The 20,398-nt window shown below is 43.6% G+C and overlaps 1 protein-coding gene across 2 annotated transcripts; it reads left to right on the top strand.

Moving 5' to 3' along the window:
* The first annotated feature begins 4,628 nt into the window (after window positions 1–4,628).
* On the top strand, window positions 4,629–16,189 carry LOC109873433 (brain mitochondrial carrier protein 1-like). Of its 2 annotated transcripts, XM_020465084.2 has the most exons (9): window positions 4,629–4,945; window positions 5,527–5,625; window positions 6,145–6,283; window positions 7,622–7,716; window positions 10,274–10,359; window positions 10,543–10,638; window positions 10,842–10,966; window positions 11,133–11,346; window positions 11,916–16,189. In XM_020465084.2, the coding sequence occupies exons 2-9, from the start codon at window positions 5,562–5,564 to the stop codon at window positions 11,955–11,957; spliced, it is 861 nt and encodes a 286-aa protein (XP_020320673.1). In that variant the 5' UTR covers window positions 4,629–4,945; window positions 5,527–5,561; the 3' UTR covers window positions 11,958–16,189. The 2 variants fall into 2 exon arrangements, with proteins under 2 accessions (XP_020320673.1, XP_031663870.1); XM_031808010.1 differs by lacking the exon at window positions 4,629–4,945 and having other exon boundaries at window positions 5,324–5,625.
* Window positions 16,190–20,398: the final 4,209 nt, after the last annotated feature.

Genomic DNA, 20,398 nt, shown 5'->3' with positions numbered 1-20,398 from the left:
GATGATCTTCGGATGTTTGCACTCACGAGACTCCCAGTTACACAATAAATGTTCCTTTTGTTCCATAAAGATTTTTTTTTTCTCCAAAAACCTCCATTTGTTTGGCGCGTTATGTTCAGAAATCCACAGGCTCGAGCGGTCACGACGGGGCAGACGAAAATTCCAAATAGTATCTGTAAAGTTCATAGAAATATGTCAAAGTTTTTTATAACCAATCCACAGGTTGTTTTTACAATAAATAATCGATAATATTTCAACCGGACCGTAGCTTTTTCAATAGGAGAGAGAGAGAAAATGTCTGCTCCAAGCTGCTCGCGCATGCAAAACTCTGCTGGCACCCAGCAATCCACTGACGCGATGTGATCTTTCGCACTCATTTTTCAGAATAAAAGGCTGAAACTGTGTCTAAAGACTGTTCACACCATGTGGGAAGCCATAGGAAAAGGAATCTGGTTGATATCCCTTTAAATGCAGGGAAGGAATGCAATGGAACAGGGAGCTTTCAAAATAGGAGGTACTTCCTCTTTGGATTTTCCTCAGGTTTTCGCCTGCAATATCAATTCTGTTATACTCACAGACAATATTTTGACCGTTTTGGAAACTTTAGAGTGTTTTCTATCCTAATCTGACAATTATATGCATATTCTAGTTTCTGGGCCTGAGAAATAGGCAGTTTTATTTGGGTACTTTTTTCATTGAAACAACAAAATACTGTACTGTGCTATCCAAACTTGTGAAACATTTATATCTATGATTGGTTTAGATTTTTTGACCAATTATATAGTCTATGTTTGGGCTAAATCAAGGCCGGTCTGGACCAAATCTGAACGTCTATGTTTGGGCCAAATATAGAGCGGTCTGGGGACATTGAAACCAAGGCCAGTCTGGAAAAGACAAACAAACAAAAGACAGAGGACCAAAACAAAGAAGTGGCCTGACGTCACATGCTTAGTGGGTTTCCCTCACAATATGATTTATATTTACCTAGTGCTACATGAAAGGTGGGGAGGGGGGATGGGAATTTGGAGTAGGAAGGTGGGTGTTTGGAAGGGCAAAGTGGGATCCGTTTCAGGAGCTGAGTGAGCAGGTGATGGTTCGGGTGGATAGGAGTGGGGAGGTGGATATTATGAATAACTGGGTGAGAAACGCTTTAGTGGGGGCAGGTACTGATACTATACCTAAGAGTTCTGGGAGGAGGAGGAAAGCAGTCCCATGGTGGACGGAGGAGTGTGGGGAAATGGTGAGGAGTAGGAACAGGGCATTTAGAGTACTGAATTCTGATTCAGTATTTTCAGGCCCATGCCCTGGTGTGGAGAACTATCCTTCAGGCAAAGAGGTCATGTTGGCGTCGGTTCTGTGACACCATTGGAAGGACGACACCTGTGGGAGAAGTGTGGGGGATGATTAATAGGATGAGTGGGGTGAGAAGGGAGTGGGATTATCCAGTGTGGCTGTAACAGATGAAGAGAAGGCAGAGATGAATGCCAAAACGTTTTTCCAAGTGCCTTGCTCAGCAAATTTATCAGAGGAGGGGCAGAGGGGGAGAAAGAGAGAGGAGCAACCTGGAGTGCTGGATAGGAGTGAGGGTGTAAATGAATGCCCATCTTTTTTTCATTTTGTTTTACCCCTTTCTTCCCCAATTTCTTGGTATCCAATTGGTAGTTATGTCTCATTGCTGTAACTCCCGTACAGACTCGGGAGAGGTGAAGGCCGAGAGCCGTGCATCCCCCGAAACACAACCCAAGCGCAGCTAGCACTGCGATGCAATGCTTTAGACCACTTCACCACTCGGGAGGCCCATGTGACCCATCTAAGTGCTGAGGCCCTGGATAAGGCATTGGTGTTGTACACAGAGTGTGGGAGGAGGGGAAACTACCAGGCAGCTGGAAGGAGGCAGTAGTGTTACCAAAGCTATCGGCCAATAGCTTTAACATCACATGTATGTAAGATTATGGAATGGATGATTACAGAGAGGCTAACTTACTTCCTGGAGAGCAGGGGGCTAGTATCGCCACATCAGAGTGGGTTCAGGAAGGGAAGGGGAACTATGGACCCAGTGATCTACTTAGAAGCAGAGGTCAGGAAGGCTCAGGTGAACAAGGAGACTGTTGTAGCTGTATTTTTTGATGTGGAGAAGGTGTATGATGTGGAAGGAGGGATTGTTAATCAAGCTTGATATTATGGGGGTAGGAGGAAGAATGTACAACTGGATAAAGGATTTCCTGTTTGGAAGGTCTATCCAGGTGAGGGTGGGGAAGTCTCTATCAGGCAGCTACCTGGTGGATAACGATACACCGCAGAGGCGCTTGATTAGTCCTCTGTTGTTCTCAATCATGATCAATGATGTTTACTCTCAGGTATGGCCGGATATTGGGAAGTCGTTATGTGCAGATGATGGGGCCTAATGGAAGAGTGAAAGAAATGTGCCATACATATTCAGGAAGGTACAGGAAGCAATTGAGCGGTGGGCGGTGGGCATTAATGTGGGGATTCAGGTTCTCTGTAGAGAAAACTCAGATAGTGTTCTTTACCAAGAGAAAAGTGAGAGATGAGGTACACTTGAGGTTATATGGGAGAAACTTGGAAAGGGTGGAGGCCTTCAGGTTCCTTGGAGTGTACTTTGACACTAGGCTGACCTGGCAGAACACATTGAGAGAGTGGTGAGAAAGTGTAAGAAGGTGCAAAATGTGATGCACTGTCTGACGGGGAAGAAGTGGGGGGCTGGGCGTTCCTCATTCAGGACCATGTATGTTGTATTGATCCAATCTGTAATCAGTGGTGTAAAGTACTTAAGAAAAAAATATTTAAAGTACTACTTAAGTAGTTTTGGCGGGTATCTGTACTTTACTTTACTATTTATATTTTTGACAACTTTTACTTGTACCTCACTACATTCTTAAAGAAAATAATGTACTTTTTACTCCATACATTTTTAGGATTAGGATCGTTGTTTGAAATGTTTGGACCAAGTTTACAGGTAACTTATTAGATACTTTGTAGGCGAGTTGGAACCGGTGTATTTCTGAATCAAACGCACCAAATGAATTGACATTTTGCGGATATAATGAAGGAATTTATCGAACAAAAGGACCACTTGTGATGTTTCTGGGACATTTTGGAGTGCCAACAGAAGAAGATCTTCAAAGGTAAGGCATGAATTATATCGTTATTTCTGATTTTTGTGTAGCACCTGCCTGGTTGAAATCTGATTTTCATGTGTTTGTATGCGGGGTGCTGTCCTCAGATAATCGCATGGTCTGCTTTTGCCGTAAAGCCTTTTTGAAATCTTACACTGTGGCTGGATTAACAAGAAGTTAAGCTGTATTTTGATGTATAACACTTGTATGTTTAATGAATTCCCATTATGAGTATTTGTGTTTTTGAATTTGGTGTGCTGCAATTTCACTGGATGTTGTCAAATCAATCCCGTTAACGGGAACCGAGGGGGAATGGGGGTGAAGGAATCGCTAAGAGGTTCTATTAAGGTATCTTTACTTTTACTCAAGTATGATAATCGGGTACTTTTCCCATCACTGTCTGTAATAGACTATGGCAGTATAGTGTATTGTTCAACAGCCCGGACCTCATTGAAAAGGCTAGATGTCATACAGGGGAAAGGACCCAGAATATGTAGTGGGGTGTTTTGGATCTCCCCAGTGTCTGCACTACATGTTGAGATGGGGGATTTGCCTTTGCAGATTATGATACAGTAACTGGCCATTAATTATTGGGTCAACCTACATACAGTGACATGGGGTGTCTCATCCTTTATAGGCATGTTGGGAACATGAGAGAGGACACAACACAAGCTTTGGGTGGGTGGGTAGTACCCAGGCGAGGGAGATGAGACTGTAAGGAAGGGAGTTTAGTCCAACGGTAGCTATTCTGGTAAATCCACCATGGCTACTCCCGCCTCCAGTAGTTGATCTAGAAGTGTTGGAGAGCCTACGGAAAGATAGGGATGGTGTTGATCCGTCTGGTTTGTTTAATAGACGTCTGGATACTGTGTATCAGGATTTTGTGGCCATTTACACAGATAATTTACACAGGTCAAAAGATCCATGGGCAGGACGTACTGGGTCAGCATTTGTAATGCAGGAATGTGGTGTGGCAAGTTGATGTACTGACTAAACAAGCACTTAGTAGTGGGGATGTTGATGTTGTAGTTTCAATGAGCAAGGCAGAGGCAACAAGCTTGATATGGACAGTGATGGTGCAGATACTAAGGGCAGGCATTTATTTCAAGTACAGAGGAAAGTCAGGAAGGGGCAGAAGAGAGGAGGCTATTGTTACAAGATTAAGTGTGGGACACAGCCGGTTGAATAAGACTTTGAATGTGATAGGAAAGCATCCAACAGGAAAGTGTGATTATGGCCAGGAAACAAAGGCAGTGGAGCATGTATACAGTGTGGGCAATATGAGAGGGAAAGATATTGGCTGAGATCTAGTATGAGAGAGAAGGGGATACAGTAAATTAGTTTAAAGAGTATATTGAGTAGATTCAGTGGAGGCTGCAGAGGAAGACAACTCATAATAATGGCGGGAAAGGAGCAAATGGAATTCCACTAATTCTACTCCAGTCATTACCACGAGCCTGTTCTCCCCAATTAAGGTGCCACCAACCTCCTGTAGTTGTGATCTTTTTTTAAGAGAAACGGGGCTGGCAGGTAGGATTTAGTTTCTCCCTGTCTCTGGCTCACACTCCAATACAGTAAGCGGCGGGAATGCACCGTAACGTTAGATGCCAACTGCCGATAACCCCCACCGAAAAGAAGAAACTTCCGGTGCCTCAGTTCCTGTTTCGGCGCAAGTGCACAAGAAATGGAAAGCTACGTAGCCAGATAACTTTTGTGATGTTTTTAATTTTATTGAGTTAACCCACTTGACGTCGAAGATATGAGATCCAAAATAAAATAACAGAGCACGACTTTTATTCACATTACAGGTAGGTGTCATTATATGGTTCTGCGCTTTGTTGAGGGTTTTCTAATTATTTATAGAACTGTTAACGGTAGCTAGCTAGCTAGCTGGTTGTTTGTTTGTTTGAATAATGCTAACATGCGGCGCTGCCGGCAGGCTCAGGCCAACAGTTTCACAAAATTCCGTTGAGTTGACTGACATTTCAGATGACGGGGACTCACCTCTATATTTTTTAAGTGTTAACTGGTGCTAGCGTAATAATCAGATAATAACATGACATTGGGTCATCTCGGGGTGAAAATACTGAACGACATTGCTGTCACTCACGTTAACATTACACAGTGGTGCGGGCGGGGAATGTAGCAACTAAAGCCAATTGAAATGCTATAAAATTCGATCGACTTAAATTGCAGCCAATAGAAATTCCCAACATTTGCGATGGCTCTTTCATGAATATTTGACAAGAGGGTATCCTTTCCGGTGCAATATTCTGTGACGCTGATTTTATGAGATATTGTAGAGTAATTAGATCAGGTAGCACAATGTTAGATGATGTACGATTACAACAGTTTATTTATTTGTATCTCGGTGGCCTGTTGTTTTTAGCGGGGCTCGATCAGGTAGAAGCGGCCACCACCGAAATGGCCAACCTGAACTGGAAACCGTTCATCTACGGAGGGATGGCTTCGATTGTCGCAGAATTCGGTACGTGATGCACCAAAACCTGTTCAGACTAATTTATTTTAATCATGCATTTTTTTCATTATTCTATTCCCACACATATTTAAGACTCATGTTTAGCTGCATTGAGAAGCACTCAGAGATTTGCAGCAGTCTTTCTTCTTGACTGATGGCGATGGCCCTGTATTATGGATGCTACATACAATTATTAATGATGGTGCTCCATTGGAGTAGATCTACAGAGACGCAATTGTGTACAACCCCAAGCAATTCTATATTTTCTTGTGTAACCTCTTAGATAAACTAACATAAATTATATTACACCTCCTTAGAAAAAAGCTAAACAATGCAACACCTACTTGCTGAAAGCAATCACATTGATTTGCATTGCATTCACTGCATTGTTAGTCCACCTCATTGCAGTGAGATACTATTACCTGATCTTAGTTACTGAGGGGTCACTTTGTCATTTCATTTAAATACTACCAGTGATCTCTGAACTAAACAATGTTGTCATGATGTTGTTGGTTGTTCTCCCCTCAGGTACGTTCCCCATAGACCTGACTAAGACGCGGCTGCAGGTGCAGGGCCAGTCCCAGTACATGGAGGTGCGCTACCGGGGCATGTTCCACGCCCTGTTTAAGATCGGCAAGGAGGAGGGCATCAAGGCACTGTACTCTGGGTGACCAAAAATAATATGGTTTACACATGTTAGCCTATACACATGGGGGGGAAAAGACAACATATTACACTATTTGATATGGTGTGCTATAGTAGAACATATTCCCGTTTGGGCAGGGATTGACATTAAGGGTTTCCCTTTTGCCCGGGGCAAATTTTGTCAAGAGATTTAATAGTTGTAGCTTCGTTTTAAGTACATACCTGCAATCAACTTGTGCAGTACTTTAGGACATAAATCAAATCGCAATCTTCATTTTACCTGTCACATTATTTTACATTATGGAGCTTGACGTGGTTCCCCAGAACAGTTGACAGTCACGTGTTTGTATGTAAATAGCATAACGTGAGAAAGAGGGAGCTGGTGAGTCCAGCTGTGTATTGACGGGGCGTGTTTTTTATTGAAAAAAAAAACAGTTGCATGATCAGGGATGTGCAAATGTAGTTTTTCTTCACAGAAAACGTATTAGTGTAACACATTCGGCAGACAATAGCTTAGTTTTCATCAGATGACAATAGAAGGGCTATTTGGCTGGCAGCCTCGTACATAGGCCTAAATTAGCTTACAATGAAAAAGCAATGTATTTTTTTGCAGTAAACAATGCATGGCAATCATATTTCTAATGTTTACAATAGAAAGAATATAGCCAGCTACATTTCATAATGCCCCCTTGTGTACTAAGCCGCATATACCGCATATATCCCGGTATGAGAGAAGGACGGTATGACGATATGAAAATCTAAATCTAACAGGTGCACTTTTCAACAAATGTTTAATTTGCAAGCATACACTGTGTCCAAGAGACTCGTTTCTACCATTGTAGAACATGCAATTGAACAGAATATTTTTCTTCTTAGTTATAGATCATTACCATATAAACCGGCTCCACTATTCTTATAAACCTGCTCCACTATCCATTAACCTCAAGCCACTCTAATAGAACCTTCTCTCATTCTCAACTATTGACCTCTGAGCTACTGAAATGGAGTCTGGTCTTGTATGTGAGAGCGTGACTTTTTACAGGGAAAGTGGGCAGGTGCTGTCCCTGGGGGGGAAATGCTCTTCTTGGCTGTGGTTTTGATCAGGGGACAGCCTTTGAAATACCTATTAGTCTAGAAACAATCTGAGATCGGAGTGACCAATGTGATAACAGCAATAGTCGTTAACTCTTTTTACAAGAGAGTTGCAGGGAACCAAGCTTCCGAGGCAAAATACAAATGTCTGCCAATGTCTTGACAGTCCTGATGGAAAAGTAATGGGGTGTGAACGTTAGGCAAAAAGCTCTTCACCTGTTCATAAAATTGACACTCCCCGAAATGACTCCTGTCTTTCTCTGTGCAGGATCTCCCCAGCTCTCCTGAGGCAAGCCTCCTATGGGACCATCAAGATCGGGACCTACAACACACTCAAGAGGTTATTTGTGACCCATCCGGAAGGTGGGTTATGACTCCCCACTGCTTTCTATCTCGCATCATTTTCTCTGTTTGCTCTTTCATTTTTTTAAATTATTATTTTTGCCCTAAACATCCATCTATGACACCTGACAGCTGATGTAAGCAACAATGCATTGCATACATTAGTGCTGTCATAGGCAATGGCATGATTTTGTAATAAGGTACTCTCTTCTGTTTGCCTGGTGCCTTCTACAACTGTATAGACTTTTAGCATGTTGTATAAAAACCGGGCATAAATATGGAAGCATCATCAATGACAAGAAGTCAGTTGTAATGAGAGAGTGACTGTGTGGGGTGGTGGTTGTGGGTCACACGTGAGGTTTGGCCGTATCTTGTGGCATCTACTTTTGCCCTCAGAATGATTTAACTTCAGTTGTTTATAATGTCAAGGATCTCCGACATACACATGAAATCTGGCGACCCTTTTGTATGAGTACTGAACTGCGTGTCCCAGTCAAATTCATGTAACGGACTGACCTTAACAACAGTCATACCAGGGCAGGACAATAAAGTCACCCTTTTACAGCCATGAGTTTGGAGGGAAGAGGTTAGCTGGCCAACCTGAAAGGGTAGAGGGGACAGCAGTCAGTACTTGTGACTTCACCATACTGTTAATTTGCACACACAAACAATCAACAGGGGTTTAAATAAAGCCTGTAATTTTGAAATGGGCCATTGCGTTGCTTCTTCTGAAGATCAGTGTTTTTTGTTATGTCTCTAGGCTTTCCAGTAGAGCTTATAGGGCGTTTTCTCATACTGTCATCAGCAAAAATAACAGTTTGGGAAAACATGTTAAATACCTGTCTGGACAGCCTGCATTGACGCAGATGTCTGAAAACACAGACCGAGAGTGCCTAACTGCCGTCACTAATGCCCAATATAAACAGGAGACTGGGAGCCTCCATTGCAACAGGGAACAAATCTCATCAGTTGTCTATTAATAGGTTTGCATTACATTAACCGGCGCCAACATGTATTCCCATATCACAGGAAGCAATCTCTACTGAGAGACTGAGTATTTACTGCACAAACAATTACAGGATTATTTGAACCTGCAGTAGACAGAGAAATGGAACCAAATGGAGTTTGAGAAGAGATTACCTAGTTAGTAGAGGGGTTGACACACTGATTTATCTGAGACTTAAGGATTTTCCATGCTCACCCAATGATGTGCAGCTCACTTGCCGGTGATGGCCAATGTGTTCGTGCCAAAAGCCTAAACCCTGTGTCTGTTATACTACTTTGTAAAACACTATTTGGAAGTTGATCAGATGTTTTGGTAGTCTACAGCAGACAGATTAGTCTTCTCTGTTCAGCAGGAGCCATTTACTTTCCAACCTGTGTTATTCCGCAATTGTATATGAAATGTTTTTGGAAAGCCCTTATTTGTATGCATGCTATTCACTGTCAGATTTGCCGTGCGTTCCTGATCAGGCTATGCCTTGTTATTAGGCTACACACAATCGACAGACAGCTAGGCAATATTTTTTTAAGTTGCTATTGGTCCTATGTGGCAAAGTTATAGGGCTTCTCACTGTATAGTAGGCTATTCTGAATTATTTAATTTCTTTCTGAACAGACAGCAGTTATTCTTTGAACATTTTTATATTGCAAAAAGTTACAATTATTTTTCATGCCACGAGAGGTACTGGATCCGGCCAAATAAGTTCTGGAAAGAAATAGTCTAAAACGGAGAGGTGCCGGATCCTGTTCCGGCAGGATCCGGCTCAAATTAATCACTGGAATGGGGACTGCGTTATCTGTGATTGTGTTGTGAAGAGAAGACCTCTCCTCTGCTGCTGTTGTGCTTCTTCACTCTGTATGCCTCACTCTGCCAGGTTGTGCGAATGTGTTTTGAATGCTTATTTTTGGTACAGGCTGTGGTTTGCCTGGTGTGGTGGTTGGGCGGGGGGATCCAGTGCCCGTTCTCCTGCCATAATGAACGGCACCAGGACCACACTAACTCTTGGTCACATTGATCAAGGTTTCACTCTAACTATTGATCTAAACTAAATCCATCATTTCTTTCCTTCTCCTCTGTCTCTCTTACTTCCACTGTAGATTTGTTTTGTTTACCTGGTGACTTATAATGATAATTGTTTCTTGTCTTAACCCAAACTGTCATAATCACTAATAAATAAATCATAGTCCCCATTCCATTTCAAACTGTGTGCTGTAAGAGGGGCAGGGTGCAATTTCAATACAAGAACAATATTACAGTAGTATGTTTTGAATGGTGACAAATCCAAATTGCAGAGGGTTCTAGTTAGTAGTCATTCTTTGACTTATTATGCTGTAATGAATAGGTTAATGGCTCTCTGTATGCTTTCTAATTCTCATGACTTTCTGTCTGGAGTTGATTACTGCATGTTTGTCGACCTTTTAGATTTCATGTTCCCCTCTAAATGATCATTTGAAAGTCTCTTGTTCAGAATTATAGCCACTTGTTTTACACTGTACCTACCTCTAGAATTTCTCTCTGTCTTTGTGTGTGTTTGATGTGGAGGAGTAACCGGCTGTCCGTTCTTTTCCCTGACAGATGAGACTATGGTGATCAATGTGTTCTGTGGAGTGGTGTCTGGAGTCCTGTCCTCCTCTCTGGCCAACCCCACTGATGTTGTCAAGGTGAAAACGTGTAGATTGCAGAAAGATCTAGATACTGGACATTGCAGATAGTAATGTCATGAATAGAACTGACGTGACTCCTTTTTGTGTCAGAGAGGCATGTTTGAGGCATCTCATAATCTGAACGTCTCACAGCGTTTTGCCCTGCTGAACGCAGGCCCTGATTTTCTATATTGTGTTCAGATCCGCATGCAGGCCCAGGGCAGTCTTTTACAAGGCAGCATGATGTCCAACTTCATAAACATCTACCAGACAGAGGGAACCCGTGGCCTGTGGAGGGTGAGTGGTGCCCCCTCGGTCACAAACTATCAAGCAGTGGCTCTGATCTGTCATCAAGATTTTTTTGTGTTTTTTATTTTCATGGAAGAGTTTTGTTGTTTTGTAAGATTGTGACCAGTGAGTTTATTTATTTTTGGCCGTCTGAAGACCGTTGAGTGACTGGTACTGTCGGGTTGTTGTATTTATACTGTTGTCATCCTCAGGGCGTCATCCCTACAGCTCAGCGGGCAGCCATCGTAGTGGGAGTGGAGCTTCCTGTCTATGACATCACTAAGAAGCACCTCATCAAGTCTGGCACTATGGGAGACACCATACTCACACACTTTATGTGAGTTTAGACATTAATATTGTAAAATGCATATAAATATATCATTTTTGTTATTCCTAATGTACCGTCATATTCTCTGAGAAAGATAATTGAAAACCTAACAGTGAGTGTGTATATTATACACCTGAACCTCTGGCTTCTCCCACATCGGTCTCTCTGCCTGCAGTTCCAGTTTTACGTGTGGCCTGGCGGGGGCTCTAGCCTCCAACCCAGTGGATGTGGTGCGGACGCGTATGATGAACCAGCGAGTGCTGTCTGGGAACCCCATGTATAAAGGCACGCTGGACGGATTGATGCAGACCTGGAAGAACGAAGGATTCTTTGCCCTCTACAAGGGCTTCTGGCCCAACTGGCTGCGTCTGGGGCCATGGAACATCATTGTATCCTTTCCATCACTGGAATCAAAGTTCAAACACACTGTGTTGCCAGCACTATTATCCAAATAACGGAGTCATCTGAACTCTGTCTCTCTGCATTCTATTAGGTCAGTTCAGTTTTGCATCAGTTCATATTGAGTATTTTAGACATCCAAGAACCATGCCTGGTAAAAGTAGGTGGACTTCAGCATTGCAGGACAAGTTGTCAGTTTGTTTTTGAGCTAATCTCCCTTTGGGAACTGGAGCATGTTCTAATTCTATCACCCTATTGTTTCTCAGAGGTTCAGAGAGAACAGCAGTGGAACGGAGAACTGTTGTCAGGTGTACAGCTTGTGTTATGGCACTCCTGTCCCCTTTCTCCTTGGCTACCAGTAGAGGGTGCCAAATTCTTACACTGAAGCAAAATATGCAAGGAGGAACCTTGTTATATTTACAGTGATATTGTATAATACCATACAAACATTTTATTTAGTTAAGTCTTATAAGTATTTGATTTTTGTATGGGCACAGACAATGTCATGATTGTGCTTCAGGGCTGCCACCATGTATTGTCCTTAACTAGAGCTCTTTAGTTCTTCATCACGTTTGAACAGCTGAAGAAACTCCCCTTATAGTTGAACAGGGAGTGGACACTCCGTCGGACCAGAGTGTATCAGAGCGCGGGAAACACCCCAGCCCTTTGTCTTCATTTAATTCACAATCCCTCCCTCGTCACACAATCTGTATGTGCATGCTCATCTAAGTTAAATATAATAATATTTATTATTTTTTTATACAACTTTTAATGTTTTTTTATTTATTTTTTAAACACTTCCTCATACTCATCAACCATCCTTGATGCCACTCCTGGCAGCTAAAGCTTAGGATTGTAGCTGAGGACGGAAGCCTGTTTGGACCATAAGGTATTAGCTAGGTACTCTGACTGCCAGCTTGTTACCATTTTAAAGTGAGCTTGTGGGAAAAGGAGGAGGACTATCCTAGGCGGAACAGTAACTGGAGATCTACTTGAGCTTTTTTAGGGATGTGGAATAGGCCTCTGATTGTGTCTGACTAGTTTTTTAAACACATCTCTATACTGCATGGGATGTGCAAGAAAAGACCATGGCTGTTAAATGTATAGGATTGGGGTTTTGCCTGTTTGATCTGACGTTTAAATAATGTCTTCAATGTTTTGGGCAGGGCTAGCTAGAGGAGGATGTGATGCATGGCATGTTAACCGGGTTGTTATTGTCAGACAATTTATTCTCAATGACTTACCTGGGTAAGTAATGGTCACAGTAGGTGCTGTTTAGTCTGTTAGAGGAACTCAGGACAACGGTGACCCACATGAAAAAATACTATACTATGGTTAAAATACATTGTAGTGTTTTTGCTGCCTTTACTGTAGTTTTGCTGACATTACTGTAATATTTAGTGCAGTGTTTTTGTGGTCTATAGTATACTGTAGTATTTACTATAGTATTTTACATTATACTAAAATATTCTATATTAAGTATTACAAATGATTAAGGTACACTGCAGTGTAGTATCGTATACTATAGTTTACTACAGAATTCTATAGTAAGTACTGCAGTATTCTATAGTAAACTAGTATTTTTTTAATGTGGGGAGACTATATGTATGTTTAGTAAGATGCGATGGGAATTTAGTCCAATGTTGAACCAAAGCCACTATTGGGTACCCGGAGAGTGACTTTGCTTTCTGTACATTTCACCACAACCCTTTTGTGTGAAGTAGAGGTGTCTGCTGTTGTCTGGAACACTAAACATGCACAGGAATGAAAACACTTTCTGGGACCTGCCTGGTTGTCATGGTGATTCCCATGAAAGTATACTGAACAAAAATATGAACACAACATGCAACAATTTCAAAGAGTTTGCTGAGGTACAGTTCATATACAGTTGAAGTTGGAAGTACACACACTCAGGTTGGAGTCATGAAAACTCGTTTTTCAACCACTCCACAAATTTCTTGTTAACAAACTGTAGTTTTGGCAAGTCGGTTAGGACATCTACTTTGTGCATGACACAAGTCATCTTTCCAACAATTGTTTACAGACAGATTATTTCACTATCACAATTCCAGTGGGTCAGAAGTTTACATACACTAAGTTGACTGTGCCTTTAAACAGCTTGGAAAATTCCAGAAAATGATGTCATGGCTTTAGAAGCTTCTGATAGGCTAATTGACATCATTTGAGTCAATTGGAGGTGTACCTGTGGATGTCTTTCAAGGCCTTTCAAGGCCTACCTTCAAACTCTGCCTCTTTGCTTGACATCATAGGAAAATCCAAATAAATCAGCCAAAACCTCAGAAAAATAATTGTAGACCTCCACAAGTCTGGTTCATCCTTGCAAGCAATTTCTAAAGTTAAAGCTTGGTCGCAAATGTGTCTTCCAAACAGACAATGACCCCAAGCATACTTCCAAAGTTGTGGATAAATGACTTGAGGACAACAAAGTCAAGGTATTGGAGTGGCCATGACAAAGCCCTGACCTCAATCCTTTAGAAAATGTGTGGGCAGAACTGATAAAGCGTTTGTGAGTTAGGAGGCCTACAAACCTGACTCAGTTACACCAGCTCTGTCAGGAGGAATGGGCCAAAATTCACTCAACTTATTGTGGGGAGCTTGTGGAAGGCTACCCGAAATGTTTGACCTAAGTTAAACAATTTAAAGGCGATGCTACCAAATACTAATTGAGTGCATGTAAACTTCTGACCCAATGGGAATGTGATGAAATAAATAAAAGCTGAAATAAATCATTCTCTCTACTATTATTCTGACATTTCACATTCTTCTAAATAAAGTGGTGATCCTAACTGACCTAAAACAGGGAATATTTACTAGGATTAAATGTCAGGAATTGTGAAAACTGAGTTTAAATGTATTTGGCTAAGGTGTATGTAAACTTCTGACTTCAACTGTATGGAAATCAGTCAATTAAAATAAATAAATAATTGCCCTAATATATGGATTTCACATGACAGGGCAGTGGCGCAGCCATGGGTGGGCCTGAGAGGGCATAGGCCCACCCACTTGGGAGCCAGGGTGACTTACTGGGGAGCCAGGCCCAGCCAATCAGAATGAGTCTCTAAAGTGATGGAGGAGGCTTATGGTAGAGAAATTAATATTAAATTATCTGGCAACAGCTCTCATGGATATTCCTGATGTCAGCATGCCAATTGCACGCTCCCTCAACTTGAGACATCTGTAGCATTGTGGTGTGTGACACAAGTGCACATTTTATTGGCCCCAGCACAAGGTGCATCTGTGTAATGATAATGCTGTTTAATCAGCATCTTGATATGCCACACCTGTCAGGTGGATGGATTATCTTGACATAGGATAACATGCTCACTAACAGGGATGTAAACAAATTTGTGTACAAAATATGAGAGAAATAAGCTTTTTGTGCGTATGGAACATTTCTGGGATCTTTTATTTCAGCTCATGAAACATGGGACCAACACGTTACATGTTGCGTTTATATTTTTGTTCAGTGTACATTATGTAAATGTATGTACAGAGAGATACACACATGTACAGTTGGATACTGTATTTTGACAGGCATGTCTAACTTGTACATAGTTACTTTAGAGAATCTGTTTTGAATTTTTATTTTGAGCTTTGAGTAAAGCCCTGAATGGACTAGGATATGGGGGCTGTTGTGCCAAAGTGTGCATGTTCTGTACTTTATTGAACCACTGTTGCAAAGCACCGTCTGAGTAGGTCAGTTGCCAAAGTATCAGGATAACTGTACTGTTACATTCTTACTCAGGCCTTATACTTTACTTTCATGATCATGTTTCTAATTTATATGATGCCTGATTCTGCACCTCTGCCCATGTCCCATGGCCATGTTGATTTTTATTAGAATTACTAGTTTTGTTGCTTAATGTGTTGTTTCAGCAGTCATGCATTACTGAGCAGTCAAGCTTTTTAGCTTTTATCTGTGTCTTTAAAATGATGTAACACACTTTTTTCCCCACAGAGAATCCGAAAGTACTTTACGAGTAACTTTTTTATTGAATTTCTTTCCAAAGCATTATCTATTTTAGATTTTTATTTATTTATTGCATGATCATGTTTTCCCATATGAACTTAACAAAACACGTTGTTGAAGTCTTGAACCTGTTGCCCCTTTACTCAGCAATGCAGAGTATATTATGTACTTTTTCTCTCATTCCTGTTTAAACACTTGGCAGGGCTTAATGCATGCTTTTACTTACAGTATGTGAGCATGTCTAGCTTAGGAACAACATTGCTGCTGTTTTTTATGATTTATTGGACAATTATTGTTTTCATTGGCTCCAGCTGCATTTTGCTGTCAACCACAAATTGATTAATAGTTTGATATATATTAATACATGCTTGGGTGATAATTTTCAGTTGAGTCAATTCAGGGAGTGATTTGAATATCTAATTCAAGATTTAGAATCCATTTTCAAATAAGGATTGTTTTCTATCATTATATTGGAATTTGAGAATTGACAATGACAGTACAATGTTGTTACCTTTTTGACTGCTTAGACTTGCCTTGCTGTATGGTTCTATTTTGACGACTATCTTATTTATTTCTGTTTTTCATGGTTGTATTCTCTACTGCTGTGTGACTCAGCTGGCTGAAACACTGTTTGGTCTCTATCAAATATTTCAGCCTGTCATTACCTGGTCATTTGCACTTTGGTCAAATGTCTGTTTATTTAAAACTGTATTTGCAATCAAATATTTTGCTTGTTTAGTCAATTGAGTGTTTAGTTGGTTAATTGTGTAAACTATTTTCAGTGAAAGATTTGATTTGACTTTGTATAAATAACTTGATTAAATGTACATTCCCAAATAAAATGAATTGTATTTATTTTTAAGCACCCAACACCAGGGTGGACAGTTGAGTAATCAAGTGAGAAGGAAATTACATCTTTATTAGAATGTGCACAAAAACAATGGTCTAACCCTATCGCAGCTCAAAGTATTGATTGACATATGCATTATATTCTATAGAGAGACAGATTTCCAAAAATTGGCGGTAGTAGCATACAGGTTAATACCTGGAACCAGCTGGAATAAATCATATTAATACCCATACAGTGACCTATTTATTGTGTTGGTCAAAACTAGTATGTGTATGAATTAATGTTAGAGTACTATTATACAGTTGACCAATTCATTTTATAGTGTATCTAAGTGGCTTGGGTTGCTTTCAGAAACAACAACGGTGTGCATCGTTAATTCAACGAAAACTACTGAACGACCAGTTGGAAAAACGTGATTATGGTGGCCCAGAAGGCACTTATTTAGCTTACCATATGGTGTGCTGCACGAGTTTGTAATTTTAGCTGGTGACTCCTCAGCACACCTACCAAACGGGGGAGAATGTATTCAAGGATGTTGAAGAATGGTGTACACCGGTTTGGGAAAACGTCGTTAGGTAGGCCTACAAACCGTCATGAAACGTAGTAAACGTTGAGGCGAACTGAACGTTCATTTGCCTAGATTTCAGGTAGGCTACATTCCCTGTGATTTGAGAACAACGAGGTATGACAGGAGGACATTTGCATAGATCTCCGCCCCCAATGCTTTCGTTGCGTAGTAGTACAACACAAAACACCTTCACAGTTCTCAAAGTTCAGTATTTCAGAGACTGGACCTAGTTAGTTTACTCTGCTACAATATTTTAGTGATAGACGTTCGCACGCGCGCACTCATTATCTAGCCAAAGTTTCAACCTGGGTGGAATTTATTCTTCGCACTCGCAGCAAGATGTCTATTCAGAATACCTCCACGTCATACAGGACCGTCAGCGTCTCGTCGGACCCAGCCACCACAGTTCTATCGCCGGGCCAATACATCGACGGTTACAGAACTATGAGTGTTTCGTCTGCTCCGGTACAGTATGGCATCGGTAATGGCTACGATACCGTGCGCTACCTAATGCCAGTTCAGCAGGCGAGTCAGCAGCAGCAGATGCAGTATGTGCTGGTCAACCAGGCCCCTCAGGTTATGCAGCAGATGGTGTCACCTGTATATTTGCAGAATATCCAGAGGGTCCGTGTAAATAGTTTGGAAGAATCAGACATCTACCGAGAACAAATTGTAGAGGTGAGTTTATTACAATACACTATGATGGATATTTATTTTGTGAAGAAATAGGCTTAGTGCCTGTAAAAGTATCACAATTTAACATTCAATAATATAACATGTATCTTAAGTATGTAGAGAACTGTTCATCTATTAGGCATCATCTATTAGGCTACGTATGATCACATTAGGGACCATCGGAGAATCCACCATCTATGAGCAAGTAAAGAGAACAGCATGTCAGTGCAGGTCCACATGACAGGTCTATCATAATCTGCCCACTGTGTAATTGTCCCTAACCATTCATTATTCATTTGATAATCATGTACAGGAAAAGCCACAACCATTTGCTCCAGTATAACCCTACACCAGAGAAAATGAAAAATATGAATGAAGCATAATTTACTGAATGCTTGTCTTGTCTTGGGTCCCACAGGGTACTTATGTTATGGAGCGAGCCAATCCTAGTCAAGTTCAAACCAGCTGCCACACCTTATATAATAAAGCAACTTTTTATAAAAATGTTTACATTTTTTATTTAACCAGGTAGGCCAGTTGAGAACAAGTTCTCATTTACAACTGGGACCTGGTCAAGATAAAGCAAAGCAGTGCGACAACAAAACAGAGTTACACAAACAAACATACTGTTAAGGCAGATTTCCTCCTCTTCCTCTGAAGAGGTGAAACAAGGATCGGACCAATATGCAGCGTGGTAAGTGTCCATGGTTTGTAATAAGAAAAAACTGAACATGAACACATACAAAATAATAAAGTGAACTGGCAACGAAACAGTCCCGTGTGGCACAAACACTGACACAGGAAACAATCACCCACAAAATACCCAAAGAACATGGCTGCCTAAATATGGTTCCCAATCAGAGACAACGATAAACACCTGCCTCTGATTGAGAACCAATCTAGGCAACCATAACCAAACCATACATCACCCATGTCACACCCTGGCCTAACCAAAATAATAAAGAAAACAAAGATAACTAAGGCCAGGGCGTGACAGGGCGTGACCCCCCCCCCCCCCCCAAAGGTGCGGACTCCCGGCCGCACACCTAAACCCATAAGGGAGGGTCTGGGTGGGCGTCTGTCCACGGTGGCGGCTCTGGCGCGGGACGTGGACCCCACTCCACCATAGTCTTAGTCCGCTTTTGTGGCATCCTAGGAACGCGACCCTCGCCGCCAACCTAGGATTGTCAACCCTACTAAATGGCCCCACTGGACTGAGGGGCAGCTCCGGACTGAGGGGCGGATCCTGGCTGACTGGCGGCTCTGGCGGATCCTGGCTGACTGGCGGATCCAGGCTGACTGGCGGCTCTGGCGGATCCTGGCAGACTGGCGGATCCTGGCAGACTGGCGGCTCTGGCGGATCCTGGCGGCTCTGGCTGACTGGCAGATCCTGGCTGACTGGCGGATCCAGGCTGACTGGCGGTTCTGGTGGATCCTGGCAGACTGGCGGCTCTGGCGGATCCTGGCAGACTGGCGGCTCTGGCGGATCCTGGCAGACTGGTGGCTCTGGCGGATCCTGGCGGCTCTGGCGGCTCTGGCGGATCCTGGCAGACTGGCGGCTCTGGCGGATCCTGGCTGACTGGCGGATCCAGGCTGACTGGCGGCTCTGGCGGATCCTGGCAGACTGGCGGATCCTGGCAGACTGGCGGCTCTGGCGGATCCTGGCGGCTCTGGCTGACTGGCAGATCCTGGCTGACTGGCGGATCCAGGCTGACTGGCGGTTCTGGTGGATCCTGGCAGACTGGCGGCTCTGGCGGATCCTGGCAGACTGGCGGATTCTGGCAGACAGCCGGCTCTGGCGGATCCTGGCAGACTGGTGGCTCTGGCGGATCCTGGCAGACTGGCGGCTCTGGCGGATCCTGGCAGACTGGTGGCTCTGGCGGATCCTGGCAGACTGGTGGCTCTGGCGGATCCTGGCGGCTCTGGCGGCTCTGGCGGATCCTGGCAGACTGGCGGCTCTGGCGGATCCTGGCAGACTGGCGGCTCTGGCGGATCCTGGCAGACTGCGGCTCTGGCGGATCCTGGCAGACTGGCGGCTCTGGTGGATCCTGGCAGACTGGCGGATCCTGGCATACTGGCGAATCCTGGCAGACTGGCGGATCCTGGCTGATCCTGGCAGACTGGCGGCTCTAGCTGATCCTGGCAGACTGGCGGCTCTGGCTGATCCTGGCAGACTGGAGGCTCTGGCGGCTCCTTGCAGACTGGCGGCTCTGGAGAGGCGGGAGACTCTAGCGGCTCTGGACAGGCGGGAGACTCTAGCGGCTCTGGACAGGCGGGAGACTCTAGTGGCTCTGGACAGGCAGGAGACTCTAGCGGCGCTGGAGAGGAGGGAGGCTCTAGCGGCGCTGGACAGGCGAGGCGCACTGTAGGCCTGGTGCGTGGTGCCGGCGCAGGTAGTACTGGGCGGAGGACAAGCACCTCAGGGCGAGTGCGGGAGGGAGGAACAGGGAGTACTGGGCTCTGGACACGCACAGGAAGCCTGGTGCGGGGGGCTGCCACCGGAAGGCTGGTGCGTGGAGGTGGCACTGGATAGACCGGACCGTGCAGGCGCACTGGAGCTCTTGAGCACCGAGCCTGCCCAACCTTACCTGGTTTAATGCTCCCGGTCGCCCTGCCAGTGCGGTGAGGTGGAATTGCCCGCACTGGGCTGTGTAGGCGAACCGGGGACACCATGCGTAAGGCTGATGCCATGTACGCCGGCCCAAGGAGACGCACTTGAGACCAGATGCGTAGAGCCAGCTTCATGGCACCTGGCTCGATGCCCACTCTAGCCCGGCCAATACGAGGAGCTGGTATGTACCGCACCGGGCTATGCACCCGCACTGGGGACACCGTGCGCTCCACAACATAACATGGGGCTGACACTCGGGCTTCCAGCCCTGCTTCCGTGCTTCCTCTTCAAACCACCGCCTCTCCGCTTTGGCTGCCTCCAGCTCTGCCTTGGGGCGGCGATATTCC

Source organism: Oncorhynchus kisutch, linkage group LG28 (genome assembly GCF_002021735.2).
Source record: "Oncorhynchus kisutch isolate 150728-3 linkage group LG28, Okis_V2, whole genome shotgun sequence".
Lineage (NCBI taxonomy): Eukaryota > Metazoa > Chordata > Actinopteri > Salmoniformes > Salmonidae > Oncorhynchus > Oncorhynchus kisutch.
The sequence above is the reverse complement of the archived record's forward strand: the minus strand, read 5'-3'. Positions and strand labels throughout refer to the sequence as shown.

Excerpts from the sequence above, each read along its gene's own strand:
- LOC109873433 (XM_031808010.1), top strand. The coding sequence starts at position 5,427 with ATGAGATATTGTAGAGTAATTAGATCAGGTAGCACAATGTTAGATGAT. Across the intron at positions 7,717-10,273 it reads ATTTGTGACCCATCCGGAAG|ATGAGACTATGGTGATCAAT; the intron begins GTGGGTTATGAC and ends TTTCCCTGACAG. Across the intron at positions 11,347-11,915 it reads TGGGGCCATGGAACATCATT|TTCTTCATCACGTTTGAACA; the intron begins GTATCCTTTCCA and ends AGAGCTCTTTAG.